At 35.6% G+C, this 17359-nt stretch overlaps 1 protein-coding gene across 2 annotated transcripts in view; it reads right to left on the reverse strand.

Annotated features, from left to right (window-relative positions):
• The window catches only part of MED13L (mediator complex subunit 13L), a 298152-nt gene that overhangs the window by 260567 nt on the left and 20226 nt on the right, over positions 1 to 17359 (reverse strand). For both annotated transcript variants that reach the window (XM_057746699.1, XM_057746698.1), the window contains exon 2: positions 1021 to 1258. In XM_057746699.1, the coding sequence (XP_057602682.1) occupies positions 1021 to 1258 (238 nt within the window). The remainder of the gene's footprint in view (positions 1 to 1020; positions 1259 to 17359) is intronic.

Below are 17359 nucleotides of genomic sequence, written 5' to 3' on the forward strand. Positions count from 1 at the left end.
AGTCATTTTAGAATAGACCCTCAAATACATTAAAATTAGTTTTACTCCTTCCTTTAAAAAAATATGAAGTAACCAAACATTTCAAACAATATCCGAAATTTTTCAATCACAAATTAATAAAATACAGAGTAATTTAGACATAATAAAAGCTGGTTCTAGGAGACTAAGTCAAAAAGAGTTAAAGCTCCACCCTAACTAAAGATCAGAATTTGTCCTGATTTAGGAAAATTCTTTAGCATACTAGATGGAAACATTTAGGTGAAGAGTTTAAAAGTTTTACTAGAAATTCAAAGAATAGCAATAAAATTTCCTCCGGTTATAAATCTGTGGTAAACAGAAAAAAGTAGCTCAGGATAATGAAACTCTTACATTAATTCAAAATTTACAGATACCAGATGTAATCTGAAGTTAAAAATTAGGCACCACTGGAGCAAATATTTCCTGGAATCACCTAACTACATAAAAAGCAGGAACAAAACACAGGAAAACTTGCTACGCCAAAATCAGAGTAAATTCTTTACATTAAATCTTTCTTCAAAATACTATCCAATGTCATCTCAAAATTGTGTCCAATAAGGCTTGCACTAAGTTTCTACTATCATTTTACAATTTTCCACCAGAGTTCAGCTGGCAACAAATCATAACAGCAAGGGTCCAAGAAAAAAAAAAAACAATTCTGTTCATTTCACTGACTTGTTAATTACTCACATTTCACTATCATTTTAAAACAGTGGATCTTAGCCTCAATTACAACCCAAACACCCAGGGACATTATACTTTCTTTTAATAAAGAGGGGTTCACAAGGTTCCAATTCGCAGCATGACTAGGAAAGGACAAGAGAATTTGAAAAAATCAGGGGTGGAAAGAAGAGGGGTGAGAGTAAGGATATTCCTTTGACACACAAGCCATTAAACACTTGGATTTTTCTTCTCAGTAAGTCTTAATAACCTTTTCAGAATTTACCACTGTTCAAAAAAATATAATTCAAATAATTTTTAAGAAAAAACAATAAAACTTACTCTGTAGTTCATGATGTATTACACCCACTAGGTTGGGTTCGTCTCCCCACCAGAATATCCACAACTCTTTGCAACCTGGTTTGACATCACGACGCCATACACACAGCAAGTTGGCTTGCAGACAGCGGATGAAACTTAACAGGATTGGATCATCTTGGGCTGGGGCTGAAATTATGGGTCCGCAGTCCCCATGCCCTCCAAAATTGTACCTACGCCATTTGATTCCCGTGAGTTCAGCCTGGAAAAAGAAAAGAAAATTACAACAGTTTTGACTGTTCTTTTTACTTAAAGAACACTAAAAACAGGCTTCCATACAGATAAATAAATTTGCTAAAATAAATATTTGCAGTACACCTCACACTGTGAGATTTCTTCTACTTAAAAATTTATGTCAATCCTTGATTTTTTTAAAGGGGAAAAAAATTCAATTATTCCTATCAAGATTTCTACTTAGCTCTTTATATTAAATACCAAAATACAGCAAACAGATAATCATTATTTCCTGTAGAAACATTTTTTACCTAAACTTACATTACAGTCCCTATATACAAAACTTTCTATATTATTATTCCTTAATTTATAAATTATATTTAAAAGTCAAGTAACAGTTTAAAAAATAAGTTTGTAGAACTGAAATAATTTCTTTCAAAGAATTTCCTCAATTTCTTCCCACCAAGAAGCTACAGTTTAAATCTTTTTTAATCAGGGAAACAGTATGCAGTACCACAGTGCTTCATTATGAAAGCCAAAATAACCTGCTAATAAAACTGATGGAAAGTTATCAGCAATTTATTCATATTATTTAACATGTAGCACACAGAGAAGCTTTGCTTCTATTAATTCCCTAATGTAATTTCATCTTTTGTTTTTTAAACAGATTTTAAAACATGGTAACTTTAAACCAGCTGAGAGCAGATCCTCTATCTTTGTTCTGTTACATGGATTTGTATTCTAATTCCTTAAATCTTAGGTTTAAAAGAAACTAAATTTCAAGGATGTTTCAACACAAAAGCTGAATTCCTTACATAAGTAACTATAAACTATAACTATGTATTCAAAACTGATAATAAAACTGATTCATAATATAATTCTGTACCAAAGAGTCTGTGTGTCCCTTGAATTTAATCCTTATATTCACTCATATTCCCCCTCCTTACCCTCCCACCAAGACCAGGTTAGTACCTTTTTGTCAAGAGAACAAACATATGGACACCAAGTGGGGAAAGCCAGCGGCGGGCAGGGGGCAGTGGGGGAAGATGAATTGGGAGATTGGGATTGCCATATATACATTATTATAAGAAAAAGATATCAAATTGTACACTTTAAATACATGCAGTTTATTGCGTGTCAATTATGTCTCAAAAGTTCTTAAAAAAAAAAAAAGGTTCTTTTTCAAAAAAAACAAGTGCTGGGACTCCCCTGGTGGCACAGTGGTTAAGAATCTGCCTGCCAATGCAGAGGACACAGGGGACACAGGTTCAATTCCTGCTCCGGGAAGATCCTACATGCCTCAGAGCAACTAAGCCTGTGCACCACAACTACTAGGCCTGCAATCTAGAGCCCTCAAGCCACAACTACTGAGTCCAAGCCAGAGTGCTGCAGCTACTGAAGCCCACACACCTAGAGCCCGTGCTCCACCAACAAGAGAAGCCACCGCAATAAGAAGCCCTCGCACTGCAATGAAGAGTAGCCCCCACTCGTCGCAACTAGAGAAAGCCTGCATGCAGCAACAAAGACACAACACAGTCAAAAATAAATGAATTTAAAAAAACAAAACAAACAAAAAACACAAGTACCACAGAGGAGAAAAATAACCATATCTTCTACTAACATAACTGAAACAAATTTAAAGCACTAAAACAATCACTATAATGAACATCTCTAAGACAAAAATATGAGTTTTCTTCAATCCCTAAAAAAGCTTCACTTAAAAAAAAGACTCTAAAAATAATATCCAAACTAAAACTGTCTGAAATTTACTAACTTTTCCTTTCACACTATGAGATATGGAAATCTAATCTTTAATGAATATTCTTGTAAAAGCTGGTATCGGCATCATTTAGGCTTTCCCTTCGTACTACTTGGTTTTCTCCAACTGTAAAAGTAATACCTGGCCAATGGAAAAGTTCAAACAAAAAGTAAACTAATCACACAAGAAATAATTATTTTCCATAATCACATCAGAATTATTAGCATCATACTTTATGTTCCTGTTCTTCTACACATAAACATTTTAAAGTTAGAATCATACTGCATGGTTTTATAACCTTTTTCACTCACTATAAATATTTTTATATATTACTAATTATTATTCAAAAACAATTCTTATGTTTTCATACTATTCACTGTTTTGAGAAAACTATTTTATAAAAACTGGACAACCTTATTTTCACTATTATAATTATTATAATTGGTGAACATCCTTGAACATTATTTTCCTGACTACCTCCTTAAGAGAGATTTCTTGATGTACAATTACCAAAGAATACAAATATTTTAGGACTCATGAAAGAATGCTACCATACTGCTTTTATAGTAGGCTCACCAATACAAATAACCTCCTCCCAAACTGCATATCATTTAAAATACCTGTTGATTTAATAAAATGGTGTGTCCTTGTACTAACTGGTAGTCCTCATTCTACTTAGAGGAAATCATTATCATATATTTGATCAGAAGTATAACCTGGGGCCAGTCTTCCTGGGTTTGATTCCCCGCTCTGTACTTACTAGATGCAAGCAGCAAATACCTAGATGATTAATTAATTAATTATTCATTTATTCATTTATTTATTGTCTGCGCTGGGTATTTGTTGCTGCATGCAGGCTTTCTCTAGTTGCAGTTGCTTCTCACTGAGGTGACTTCTCTTGTTGTGGAGCACGGGCTCCAGACATGGAGCCCTGTGTTTAAGATCAATTTTTAAGTAAATATCAAAGGAGAAAGCTAAATAAAAAGACTAAGTGTGGGTAGTTGAAATCAGAAAAGTTAAAAGTAGAAGACTAACTTTTCTTGTATCACCTAAGCTAGTGTTTCTGTGCCTAAGGATCCTGAGGAATTGGGGGGAGGCAGAGGAGAAGCAGAATAAAAATACACCAATAAATATGAATCACTAACACTTTCATTAACCCTATTTAAAAGGTTAGAAAATTAAAATATATTAGAGATTTAAACATCAGGTGAGTCAGACCCCAAGAAAATCTACAAATAGCAATTTGCTCACAAGAATACTTTCACCTGCAATACCCATCATGGTTCAGCAGACAAAATATTTGGCTTTGATTCAGGAGAATGGTTTCCTAATCCCAGCACTTCCACTAACTTCCTATGGGTGCTTCTATGGTCTCAGTGGTAAAAGAAAGCCGCTGCCACCTGCTCTGTATCTTTATGGAGTTGTTCTAGCAAGTGATATAACACAAATGCAAGTGACATAACATCAAGGCTACAATCTCTTCATAACTAATTCAGCCAGAAGTACTAAAAATGTCCAATCATTCAAAAACAATTCATCCGGGCTTCCTAGGTGGCGCAGTGGTTGGGAGTCCGCCTGCCAATGCAGGGGATGCAGGTTCGGGTCCTGCTCCAGGAAGATCCCACATGCCACGGAGCGGCTAGGCCCGTGCGCCACAACTATTGAGCCTGCGCTTTAGAGCCCGTGAGCCACAGCTGTTGAGCCCATGTGCTACAACTACTGAGGCCCATGTGCCTAGAGTCTGTGCTCCGCAACAAGAGAAGCCACGGCAATGAGGAGCCTGCACACCACAACGAAGAGTAGCCCCCACTCACCGCAACTAAAGAAGGCCTGCGCACAGCAAATAAGACCCAACACAGCCAATAAAATAAAAATAAATAAATTAAAAATAAAGTGAAAAATCTCAAAAAAAAAAAAAGATACACTGTATTTAAAAAAAAAAAAATTCATCCCTTTACCTTAAAGCTAAAATTAAACATCACTATACCAGTCTTCATTGGAAAATGTAACAATGAAACACCAAGCCTAACAGATATCTAAGTATAAAATGAATGTTCAAAGACTAAGCTTTAAATTTTGAATTAATATTTGATAAGAGGAAAAATGACTGAAACACTTTGTCCAAGAAAAAAAAATCCTATCATGGATGTATATTCAATTACACTATTAAAATATGTCCTCATATACCATAATCATGTTTATAGTTAAAAATCAATTCCACACAAAGTTCTGTTGACCCAATTTCTGACAAATATGTATTTCCAAGACTCAAAATTCTTGAAGCAACCCTTTAAAATATTTCTAAATGCAAATTATCCCAAAAATGCAATTATTTCTCACTGTCAAAGATGAACAATCCATATTTATATTTAAGCTTAAGATTACATGGTTTTTAAAACATAGAATTTAAAATGTATATATACACACACAAGGAAAAAAACCAGTATTGCATATAAATATAATAACCACAACCATCATCATTTATTCATCACCTACTTAATTCCAGGCACCATACTAGGGTCTTCATGTAGAATTTCTCATATGAAGCACCATATTAGTGCTTCATATATAATTTCTAATCTTCACAAACAGACAGCTAAAGAAATTAGAACTCAGAAAGGTTAAATAAATTTCCCATAACCACACAGTTAGCAATTGTCAGATCCCAAACATAACTGGATTTAAAGCATAACTGAATTTAAAGCATAAATTCTTTTTGCTCTGCCATGCTGTTTCATAGGGCTAACGGTAAAAATTAGCCCTAGAGGATTATAAAATAGTACAAAGAAACTGTCACCAACTCAATTTAGCAATGACAAGAGCTCATGGCCATACTTTCTAATTTAAGAAAGTTCATGAATCTTTCTTTACTCTTCCTGAGTTATTAAGAAAACTAGTATAAGATTGCCCACTACACCATCCCATAAATAGAAGAGATTTGTTTTATTTCACTCGGATAATTACATGCCTTCTTTACATGTTACCACTATAAGACCATATCCACACAAGCTAATTCTCAGAGGATATGTATAACAAATCAAGAAAATAACTATTCTAATAGCAAGAGAGACTGAAGGGAAATTCTCTCAGCAATGGCTGGTATTTGTTGTATAGGTAGTCAAGGTCCTCTGGGAATTGAACACAACTGGCAGAGACTCCCCTGGCCAAAACAGAAGTTAAATTCAGAATGCTTCTAATTAAATAGATTACAACAGAATCAGGATAAATGCACTTTCTCATGACATGAATGCATTTAAAGAAAATTTATATAGATTCTTAATGTCCTACTCTTTAGGTACTATACATAGGAAATGAGCAGATAAATGTTCTCAATGGAGGTCATTTATTTGCACTGACCCCTTGCAATCAGATTCCTCATGACCAACATATACTTGCAATGTGGCTCTCCAAAGTTAAAACTGTATTCAGAGGTCATGGAATAAAGTAAAACTAACATAACTTGATAAGAATGAACCCAGGGTATAGTATCATGGAAAGAACACTGGCTGCAGGTCAGGAGATTTAGGTTCAAGTCCTAGTTTTTCAACTATTTACCTAAACGGTATCAGGAAATCTCCATCTCAGGGCACCTTGGCTTCCGGACCTGTAAAGTGATATCTAGATACTATAAATGAGTTCAAGTCTCCTGACCCAGGTTAATTACATCCCACTCACAAAGGCAACTTGTAAATGAGTCGGACCCTTAGTAGATGCCTTACAATCATCAGCAGGAATAGGTGAGCTACCAGAAGACATTTGAATTTTCAAGAAATAGTTGAAAGAAAGATTTCTCAAACCACAGAACAATTAGCTTAGTATCAATCCTTGGCAGGATTTTAATGGTGTGTAGAAAAGGCAGTTGTGACCATGTGGGACTAACATGAGTACACTAGGAAATTCCAAGTCGGCCTCACCTCACTTCCTCCTGTGACAGGGCTACTAAGCTAGCAGATCACGGAAATGCAGCTAACAAATATATTAAGTCACCTTTCAACTCAAATCATAGGAAGGAAAAAAGTCAGGATAATAGAAAATGTCTGTTAAAACATAACTAATCAGCTCCAGGTAAAAACAGCAGAGTAAACACACACATCTGCTTTTGCTCTCTCTTAAATCCTTCAAAAAACCCAGTAAAGAAGTTTGTTTGTTTTGTTTTTTCCCCTTAAATCATAAAATCACAATGGTAAGGTAGTAGAGATGAGAACATCCAGATTTTGAAAGGTAAGAAGCAGATGCTCAAGAGGTCAAGAGACTTATAATACCAAAGAAAACTGAATTTTAACTGTGGAGAAAGCAGAGCTACAACCCAATTTACACAGAAATACAGGTACAGTCGTCCCACAGTATCCATGGGGGATTGGCTGCAGGACGCCCCACAGATATCAAAATCTGTGGATGCTGAAGTCCTTTATATAAATGGTGTATATTTGCTTCTAACCTATGCATATCCTTTAAGTAATCTTTGGGTTACCTAAACAATGTAAATGCCATGTAAACAGTTACAGGTGCACAGTAAATTCAAGTTTTGCTTTTTGGAACTTCCTGGAATTTTTTTTCCAAATATTTTTGGTCCACAGTTGATTGAAGCCACAGATGCAGAACCCATGGATATGGAGAACTCAACTGTATCTTGTGGAAGTAGAAAGGCAGAGAAGAGATCAAATAAGGAAAACTAGCTGAAAGCCTGCTTAGAAGGCATTCAGAACCCAGGTACCCTCCCCACTGCCCCCACTGTCTTTACAGCAGCAAATCACTGGAAGGGTATTCTCTGGGACCAGTAAAACACAGGGTATCTGGACTGGGGGACACAGGCACAAACGAAGGCAGGAAACCAGAGTAAAAACAGTACATCAGGTGACCATGTACAGAACGAAAGTCAAAAATCACACTCTCCAACCTCTCCCTCTAAGCACCTATAAAGCTGGCAGCCAGTCTTTCATCCCCCAAAAAGTCTGAAAAGGCTTTCTCTGGGAAATCTGACCAGCTCAAGAGAAAAGACCTCAAGAAAATGACATCAGAAGTTCCACAAATAAAGAGTCCACCTGATCAGTGAATTGCACAGTAAACAAATGTCACTCACACACTCAGTACTTCTAAGCAGTTTTTAGTCCATTTTTCCTAAACATGAGGAAGGAATTACTAAAAGTCCATCTTTCCTAAAGATGAGCAGGAATTACCAAAAAGCTGAGGAAAACCACTGCGGAATTACAGAGATAAAAACACAGAAAAGTGACTTGGAGGAAACAGACTACATTGGGAGAAAACTTTTTAAAAATCTATCATTGGGACTTCCCTGGCAGTCCAGCGGTTAAGACTTTGCCTTCTAGTACAGGGTGTGTGGGTTCAATCCCTGGGAACCTATCACTAATATTCTCAAAGAGATAAAATAGTTGCAACCATTAAAAAAGAACAGGATGCTATTTCAGAAAAGAAGCACAGAGAACTAAAAGAGGGCTCTTGGAAATTTTAAAACAATGATGCCAGAAATTATAAAACTCCATAGAAGGATTGGAAGATAGAGTTTCTCTCAGAGAGCAAAGCAAATAAACAAAAATAAAAAATAGGAGGGTGGGGGGAGATAAAACTACAGAAGCAGCCCAGGAAGTTCAAAACCAAATACAAGAACTTTCAGAAAGAGAAAACAGAAAATGAAAAAGAGGAAATGACGAGTAAAATAATTCACAAAAATTTCAGGGTTGGGGGGGATCTGAATTTCTAGACTGAAAGGGCTCACTGAGTATCCAGAACGATAGATTAAAAGAGACTCACAGAAAGCATATGACAATGAGAAGGGCCTCAAAGCTTCCATACAGGAAAAAGGAGTCATGTACAGAGAATCAGGGATCAGAAGGATGTCTGACTTCTCAATAGCAATATGAGAAGCAAGAAGGCAACAGTACAATAAGTCCAAAATTCTAAAGAAAAAGTATTCCAAACTAGATATCTATGACAATCTAAATTATCTATCAAGTGCAAAAGCAGAATAAATACATTTTAAAATATGCAAAGTGTTTAAAAAAAAAAAGGCACTCTTTCTCAGGAAGCTACTGGAGGTATACCCCACCAAAAGGAGGGACTAAAACCAAGTAAGAAGCCATGAGATTTAGGAAACATATCCAACATGGCAGGGAGCAAAACGAATCCCTAAGATTAGAGGCAACAATCAGACGATTCCAGGTTGTGAACTGTGCACCGGGTATAGAGTGGGCAGCCAATCCAGATTATGACAGGTCAAATGGCTCCACGAAAGACTCTTGTCAAGAATTTGAAGCTGACAGACACCTGATCTTTGAAAGTCTTAAAAGGAGATTCAAATTATAGGCAAAACGTTCTGGGATGAATTAGTTAAAAATACATAGAAAAGTAAACAGTCCGAAAACAAAAACAAACAAAACCCAGATAATTACCATCTTCGAGTTACAGAGGAAAGGAAAAGTAATGTGAGTTTACTAGACGGCTCTGCCATACATTAACATAATCAAGTGAATGTTAACACTGAATTAAGCGAACCGAAATGCCATTCAACTATTTTGGTAAAATGGAAGGATGGAAAACATATATTGCTTAGTAGGACGGAGAGTGCATAAGCTAAATTCTCATCTTCAATAGTGGAAGATTCAGATTTTTAAAAGCTAAAAGTAACTATAAACTAAGTATTTAGAAACATTTAAGAATCAAGATAATCAACAAAAGTGGGTGAATGTGTGTCTTTGGAGAATGTAAAATAGGGGCCAGGAGTAGGGGAAAGCTATTCACTAAACCTAGGAACTCCCTGGCAGTCCAGTGGTTAGAACTTGGTGCTGTCACTGCTGTGGCCCAGGTTCAATCCCTGGTCAGGGAACTAAGATCCCACAAGCTGCATGGCATGGCCCAAAAAACAAAACAAAACAAAAACACACCTTGTAGAACTGTTTGATTCTTTAACTACGTCAGAGTACAATTCTGTTTTAAAAATAAAAAATTCAACTAATCAAAATGTAGTAACAAAATATACTTAATACATATAAAAAGTTACTACTAATATTGAGAACTCACATACATTTTTGTAGACTGATGTTAGACAAATTCCTAAGCTTAAGAACAACTTAGTATCCCATAAATTGTGTTGCAAAAGCCAAAAAGTTATTTACCAGGTGTTAAAATAACTGTTGTCTGCTTCTTTCCATTTTTAGACTATTCAAACTGTAGCTGGGCAGAGACACACTTCCAGCTGCATGCTCACTGCCACCTAGCTCTGCTCAAACTCTTCCTACTCTGAGCAAAGCAGCTTGCCAGGACTCCCCTCCGCAGAGGGGATGAGGACAACAGGGGACTCGGCCTGTCGTCTGACTCTCTTCTCATATGGTATTTTCATGTTGTGAGAAATGCAATGTGACAACTTTGCATACAATAAAGTTGTATATTAAAGATGTTTTCAAACACATATATATTTTTGCTGATTCATAACTTTTTTCCTCAATTGTGATTTTCTTTCCAACCCTCAGTTTACCAATATTAACTCAAAAATATAAAGATAAAAAATTGGAGTTTAACATGAGTGAAAAAGGCCAAAGTTTTATTTGACAATCACTTTAACACAAACAATGTTAGGTATTTTAAGTTACTGCCATCCTAAGCTACATTGATAAAAGTATAGTATCTAGATCCTACATAACATATCTTAAGAGTCACTAGTTTACTGCTTTCAACTCCTAGCTCCATAGTTTGAGAGGAATCTAGATAAGGCAGAACAAATTAACAGATGAAGGACTGGGTTAGTGAGGAAATCTAAACGTCATATGGCTAGAGGCTATATGCCCTCATGTTCAATCGTTTCAAGTAAATAAACATACAGCAAAAATAAAATAAAATAATAAAGCCACAGTTGAATTAAGTTGAATGAATTTAATATGATGTTAAGATTTTAAAGAAATTTGAAGTCTTCAGTTACAGAGAAGACTGATATATGAAAGATGAATTCAATTTGCTCAGAACTAACCCAAGTGGTAGCAGAGAATTAAATGGAAAAAACTAAAACAACAACAACAGTGAGAGCTCACTTAAGAAAAAAACCCCTGACTGAGATCCCTGGGAATCACAGATATGGAGGGTTAGGGAGAAGTTGGTCAATACTAGATGTGGCTTCAAACATCAAAGAGTTGGTCGAACAATATGACTTGTATGGCTCCTATGAAACGTGAAATATGAATCTCAAAGATTCCTTCCTTTCAAGCGTAAGATTTCATAACTCTAATATCTCAGTCAACTAGCTAAGGGTTAGCAAACTAGGGCCCACAGGCAGGCCACCTTTTTTTGTAAATTAAGTTTTATTAGTACACAACTACACCACATATTGTCTGTGGCTGCTTCCACACTACAACCACAGTGTTGAGCCTGAAGTAATTAACTCTCTGGTTCTCTAAGAAAAAGCCTGCCCATCCCTAAACTAGGATAATATACACAGGTAAATATGACATTTAAAATATAAATAAGAAGCACCAGAATTATCCTCCCATCGTAAACAACTAGAAAACCAGACCAAAAAAAAATATGAAACTACTGTTTTCAGACACTGGACAGCAGACAACACAGAGGTAGAATCTCTCAGAGAAAGAAAAAAATGAAGTAGGTCCTATAAAGCCTAAGGCAGCTAGAATATGCGAAAGCAGATCACTAGAAAGGAGAAAGTTATCTAGAAAAAGAGCTCCAGAGATCTAACAGGGGTTCCTTTGAGACTGTTCCTAAATAACAAGTTGCAGACTCAAACAACAAAATTCAATGGGGCCAGGTAAAGAACTACCAGAGACTTATCATCATTCTAACAGCTCACACAAAGCTGGGGGGGGGGGGGGGGGGGGAGAGGGAAGGGGGCGGAAACTGGGACATAGTCTAGTTTTGAAGAGCTGAGTTTAAAAAAAAAAAAAAACTGTTAAACACCTTGGGCATAACATAGAGACCACAGAAGGGTCAAGCTTCAAAAGTAAGAAATCTAGGCCTAACATAAAGACTGCTCTAACCCACCCTAATAATCAGGCCTCAACCACCACCACCAGCACCACCACCATCACTGTCATCATCTCTTCATCACCTTAGCTATTAGCAGGGTCATCATCTTATCTGTTCTAACTTCACTGCCAGCCAAAACAAAATTCAACTTTTTAAAAGAAAAAATAAAATTCAGACTTTCAATGACATAATACTCACAATGTCTAGTATCCAATAAAAAAAAAAATACTAGACATTCAAAGAAATAGCAAAAGGAGACCCATGACCATGAGAAAAATCACTGAAGAGAAAGAAATCCAGAAATGAGTGATGATGGAATTTAAAATCAGTTTAAAATTGCTATTATAAGTATGGTCAAGGATTTAAAGGAAAACACAAACTTGAGAGAAATTAAAGATATAAAAAAAGACCAAAAAATTTCTAGTCCTCAAATAGTCAAAATATGAAATGACAAGTTCACGGAATGGATTTAACAGATTAGGCACTGCCAAAAAAAAAAAAAAAAAGTCGAGGAACTTGAAAACATACAATATAACTATCCAAGCTTAAGAATAGAGAATTTTTTAAAACTCAAAGAATGAGTAAAGCCAAAGCAGTGAGAATAATATCAAGTAGTCTACCATACATGTAATGAGGGTCCTGGCACACCAAGAGGGAAAGGCAGGACAGAAAAAAACAAAAACAAACCCCAAAATAATATTATTTAATAATGGCTAAATTGTCTCAAAGTTTCATGAGAAAAATAAATCTCAGAACCAAGGAGTTCAGTGAACCCAAAGCAATATAAACCAAAACAAGAAAAAAAAAATCAAAATACATTAAATTTCTGAAAACCAGTGATAAAAAGGAAAATCTTAAAAGCTGTCAGGGGTGGGGGGGGACACATATTACATAAGCAGAAGCAAACACAATATTTACAACAGACTGCTCATCAGAAAATATGCAAGCAGAAAACAATGGAACAAGCAGAAAGGGAAAAAAAAATCTCTATCTAGAACTCTAGATCAAGCACAATATCTTTCAAAACTGAAGGTAAGATTTTTTTAGAGCAGCAGAAGTCAATGGAACTGCACTTTAATAAATGTAACTAAAATAAATGCTTTTTAAAAATATTTTTCAGGTACAAGGAAAATATCAAATGGAAACCTGGATCTACACAAAAGAATAACAAGCGCCAGAAACAGTTAATATATTAATGAATATAAAACATGGTTTCTCATTTTAAAATTTCCTTAAAAGCTGATTAACTGTTTATGGCAAAAAAAAAGGATTACGGACTGTATACTAGATATAGAAGAAAAATTTATGACAACAATAGAACAAAGTCCAGAAGGAGAAAATGGATGTACAGTGTTCTAAGGTTTTAACATTATAAATGAAAAAATTTATTATTTGAAGGCAAACCGTAATAAGTTAAAGATGCATATTATAAACCCCTGAGCAGTCCTTAAAAAGTCAAAGAGGTATATCTAATAAACGAATATGGAAGACAAAATGGATTCATTTAAAAAAAATACTCAAAATAATCCAAAAGCAAGTAGAAAAAGATCAAAAAAAGAAAAAAGAAAAAGAAAAAATGGATAGGACAGACAGGAAAAAAGCCAAGACAGTAGACTTAAACTTAATCATATCAATATAATTATATTAAATGTAAACAGTCTAGCTGTTACAATTAAAAGACATCAATTCTCAGAACGGACAAAATTTTTAAAGGCCCAACTATATACTGCTCACAAGAAATGCACTTAAAGACAAGTTAGGTTAAGAGTGAAATGACAGAAAAAGGTATATCATGCAAACATAACTTAGAGCTGAAGCGACTAGATTAATACCAAAGTTGACTCCAAGAAGACTATTACTGGGAACAGAGAAATTTTATAATGATAAAAATGTCAAATCTTCAAGAAGACATAAATCCCAAATGGGTAGGTACCTAATAACAAAGCTTCAAAATATATGAAGCACAAACTGATATATCTAAAAGGAGAAACTGACAAATCCAGAATTCTAATTGGAGATTTCCACAGTCCTCCTTCCAGCAACTGATAAAACAAGCGGACAGAAAATCAATAAGAATACAGAAAAACGTGAACACTATCAACCAGCATAACCAAACTGACATTTATAACACATTACAACTCAAAAAGAATACACATTTTTTTTCAAATGCACACGGAATATTCACCAAGAGAAACTGTATGCTGGGCCATAAAATAAATATCAATGTATTTTCCTTTTTTTTAAAAAAATAAATTTATTTATTTGTTTGTTTGTTTATTGGCTGCACTGGGTCTTCGTTGCTGCGCACGGGCTTTCTCTAGTTGTGGTGAGCAGGGGCTACTCTTTGTTGTGGTGCACAGGCTCCTCATTGCAGGGGCTTCTCTTGTTGTGGAGCACGGACTCTAGGCGCATAGGCTCAGTAGTTGTGGCGCACAGGTTTAGTTGCTTCACAGCATGTGGGATCTTCCCAAACCAGGGCTTGAACCTGTGTCCCCCGCATTGGCAGGCAATGGATTCTTAACTACTGCGCCACCAGGGAAGACCAACATATTTTTCTTCTTTTTAGAAATTTAACTTTTTTTTAAGTCTTTATTGAATTTGTTACAATATCGCTTCTGTTTTATGTTTTGGTTTTTCTGGCCACAAGGCATGTGGGATCTTAGCTCCCTAACCAGGGATCGAACCCACACCCCCTGCATTAGAAGGCAAAATCTTAACCACTGGACTGCCAGGGACGTGCCTAATATCCATATATTTTTAAAAGTTGAAATTGCTGAATAGAATTAAATTAGAAATTAACAAAATACCTCCAGTGCTCCCATCCCCCACAAAATCTGTAAATAAATAATACTTCTAAATAATGCATAAGACCACCCTCCAAAAAAAAATCACAAGGAAAACTAGAAAATATTTTGAACTGATTAGGGAAACAAAATATACCAAAATATGAGGGATACAAGTAAAACAATGCTCAAAGAGTAACCTGTAGCTTTAAATACTTGTATTAGAAAGGAATAAAGGTATAAAACTGCTCTAAGCTTCTTCCTTTGGCAGCTAGAAAAGGTGTAAATTAAGCCAAATGTAAATTGATAGAAATAATGAAGAAAAGAAATAAATGAAATGTAAAACAGACTAACAATAGAGAAAACCAATAAAATGAAAAGCTGGTTATTTTAAAAGATCAATAAAATTGACAAACTTCTCACTAGGTTAATCAAGAGAGGGGAAAAAAAGACAAATTACCAGTAACAGGAATGAAAGATGAGAAATTACTTTACATCGTAATGACAGTAAAGATAACAGAATTACTATAAACAGTGACATGTCAATAATTAAAACTACTTAGATTAAATGGACTACTTCTTTGCAACAATTACCAAAGTAACACACACACAAAGATCTGAATAGCCCTATATCTATTAAAGAAATGGAATTCATAAATTAAAATCTTCCCTCAAAGAATTCACCAAAGCAAGATGGCTTCACTAGCAAATTCTATCAAACATATATGGAAAAAATACCACCAGTTCCACACAAACTTTCAAAAAACAGGGATTACTTCCCAAATCATTTTTATGAAACCAACATTACTAAGACCAAAGACATTACAAGAAAAGAAATCTACACGCCAGTATCCTTCATGAACACAGATTTAAAAATCAGTAACAAAATATTAGCAAATCAAACCCAACAAGATATAAAAATAACACACCCTCCACATGGAGTTTATCTTCAGAATTTAAGCTTAGTTGCATTAGTCTGAAAGCCCATCAATGTAATTTGAATCAAGCTTAGTTCAAAAACCCATCAATAAAATTCCCACATTAACAAAACAGAATCTGTTCTCATCTCAACATACACAGAGAAAACATTTAACAAAATTCGACACCTATTCATGGTAAAAAGACTAAGCAAACTAGGAATTAAAAGGAACTTCCTCAACCTGATGAAGGGGGTATTTGAAAACCTACAGCTAACACCATAATTAATGATGAAAAATTGACCACTTTTTCACCTAAGATCAGGCACGATGCAAGAATGTACATTCTTAACACACTTCTATTCAACTTTGTAATGTAGGTCCTAATCAGTGCAATAAAGTAAGAAAAAGAAATGAAAGGCATACAGATTGGAAAGGAAGATATAGCATCATCTTTATTCACAGATGACATCATCATGTACATTTACAAAAATTAAAGGGCTTCAGAAGAGCTACTAAAACTAAAACAGCTGACCTTCTACAACCCAGGTTTGAACTGTGCAGGTCCACTTATATGCAGATTTTTGGGGGGAGGGGGGTGCGCACGGGCTTAGTTGCTCCACGGCATGTGAGATCTTCCTGGAGCAGGGATCGAACCTGTGACCCCTGCATTGGCAGGCGGATTCTTAACCACTGTGCCACCTAGGAAGCCCTATGCAGATTTTTTTTAATACTACAGTACTACATGATCCACGGTTAGTTGAATCTGTGGATGCAGAATGGTAGATATGGAGGAACTGCAGGTATGCAGGGCTGACTGTAAGTTATACCTGGCTTTTGAACTGTGGGGAGGGTTGGTTCCCATAACCTCCATATTGTTCAAGGGTCAACTGTAATTGAGTTTAGGGCATTTACAGTATGTAGGATAAATATACAAAAGTTAAGTATATTCTACATACTAGCAGTGAACAATTGAAAAATAATATTTAAAAGCAATGCCGGGACTTCCTGGTGACGCAGTGGTTAAGAATCCAACTGCCAATGCAGGGGACGTGAGTTCAATCCCTAGTCCAGGAAGATCCCACAAGCCCCGGAGCAACTAAGCCCGTGTGCCACAACTACTGAGTCCACGTGCCTAGAGCCCGTGCTCTCCAACAAGAGAAGCCACCACACTGAGAAGACCACGCACTGCAACAAAGAGTAGCCCCCGCTCTCCGCAAGTAGAGACAGCCCACGCACAGCAACATGAAAACCCAATGCAGCCAACAAATAAATAAATAAATAAATTTTTAACAATAATAAATAAATAAAAGCAATGCCACTTATAACAGCATAGAAAAACATGAACTACTCAGGGATAAATCTGATAACACATGTTGCAGACCTGTACACTAAAAACTACAAACAACGTTGAGAGAAATTAAAGGCTTAAAGAAATGGAGAGCTATAACATGTTTATGGATTAGAATACCTAAAACTGTTAACCTATCAATTCACCCTAACTTGATCTACAGATTCAAAAAGATCACAATCAAATCCTCGTAGGTTTCAAAAAAAACAAAAAAAACAACAAAAAAACAAAACCAAATTGACAGGTTGATTTTAAAACTTATATTGAAATGCAAAGTACCCAGGAGAGCAGAAACAATTTTGAAAAAGAACAAAGTTGGGAATTTACCCTGATT

The sequence above is a fragment of the Hippopotamus amphibius genome, chromosome 8 (genome assembly GCF_030028045.1).
Source record: "Hippopotamus amphibius kiboko isolate mHipAmp2 chromosome 8, mHipAmp2.hap2, whole genome shotgun sequence".
In the NCBI taxonomy this organism is placed as follows: domain Eukaryota; kingdom Metazoa; phylum Chordata; class Mammalia; order Artiodactyla; family Hippopotamidae; genus Hippopotamus; species Hippopotamus amphibius.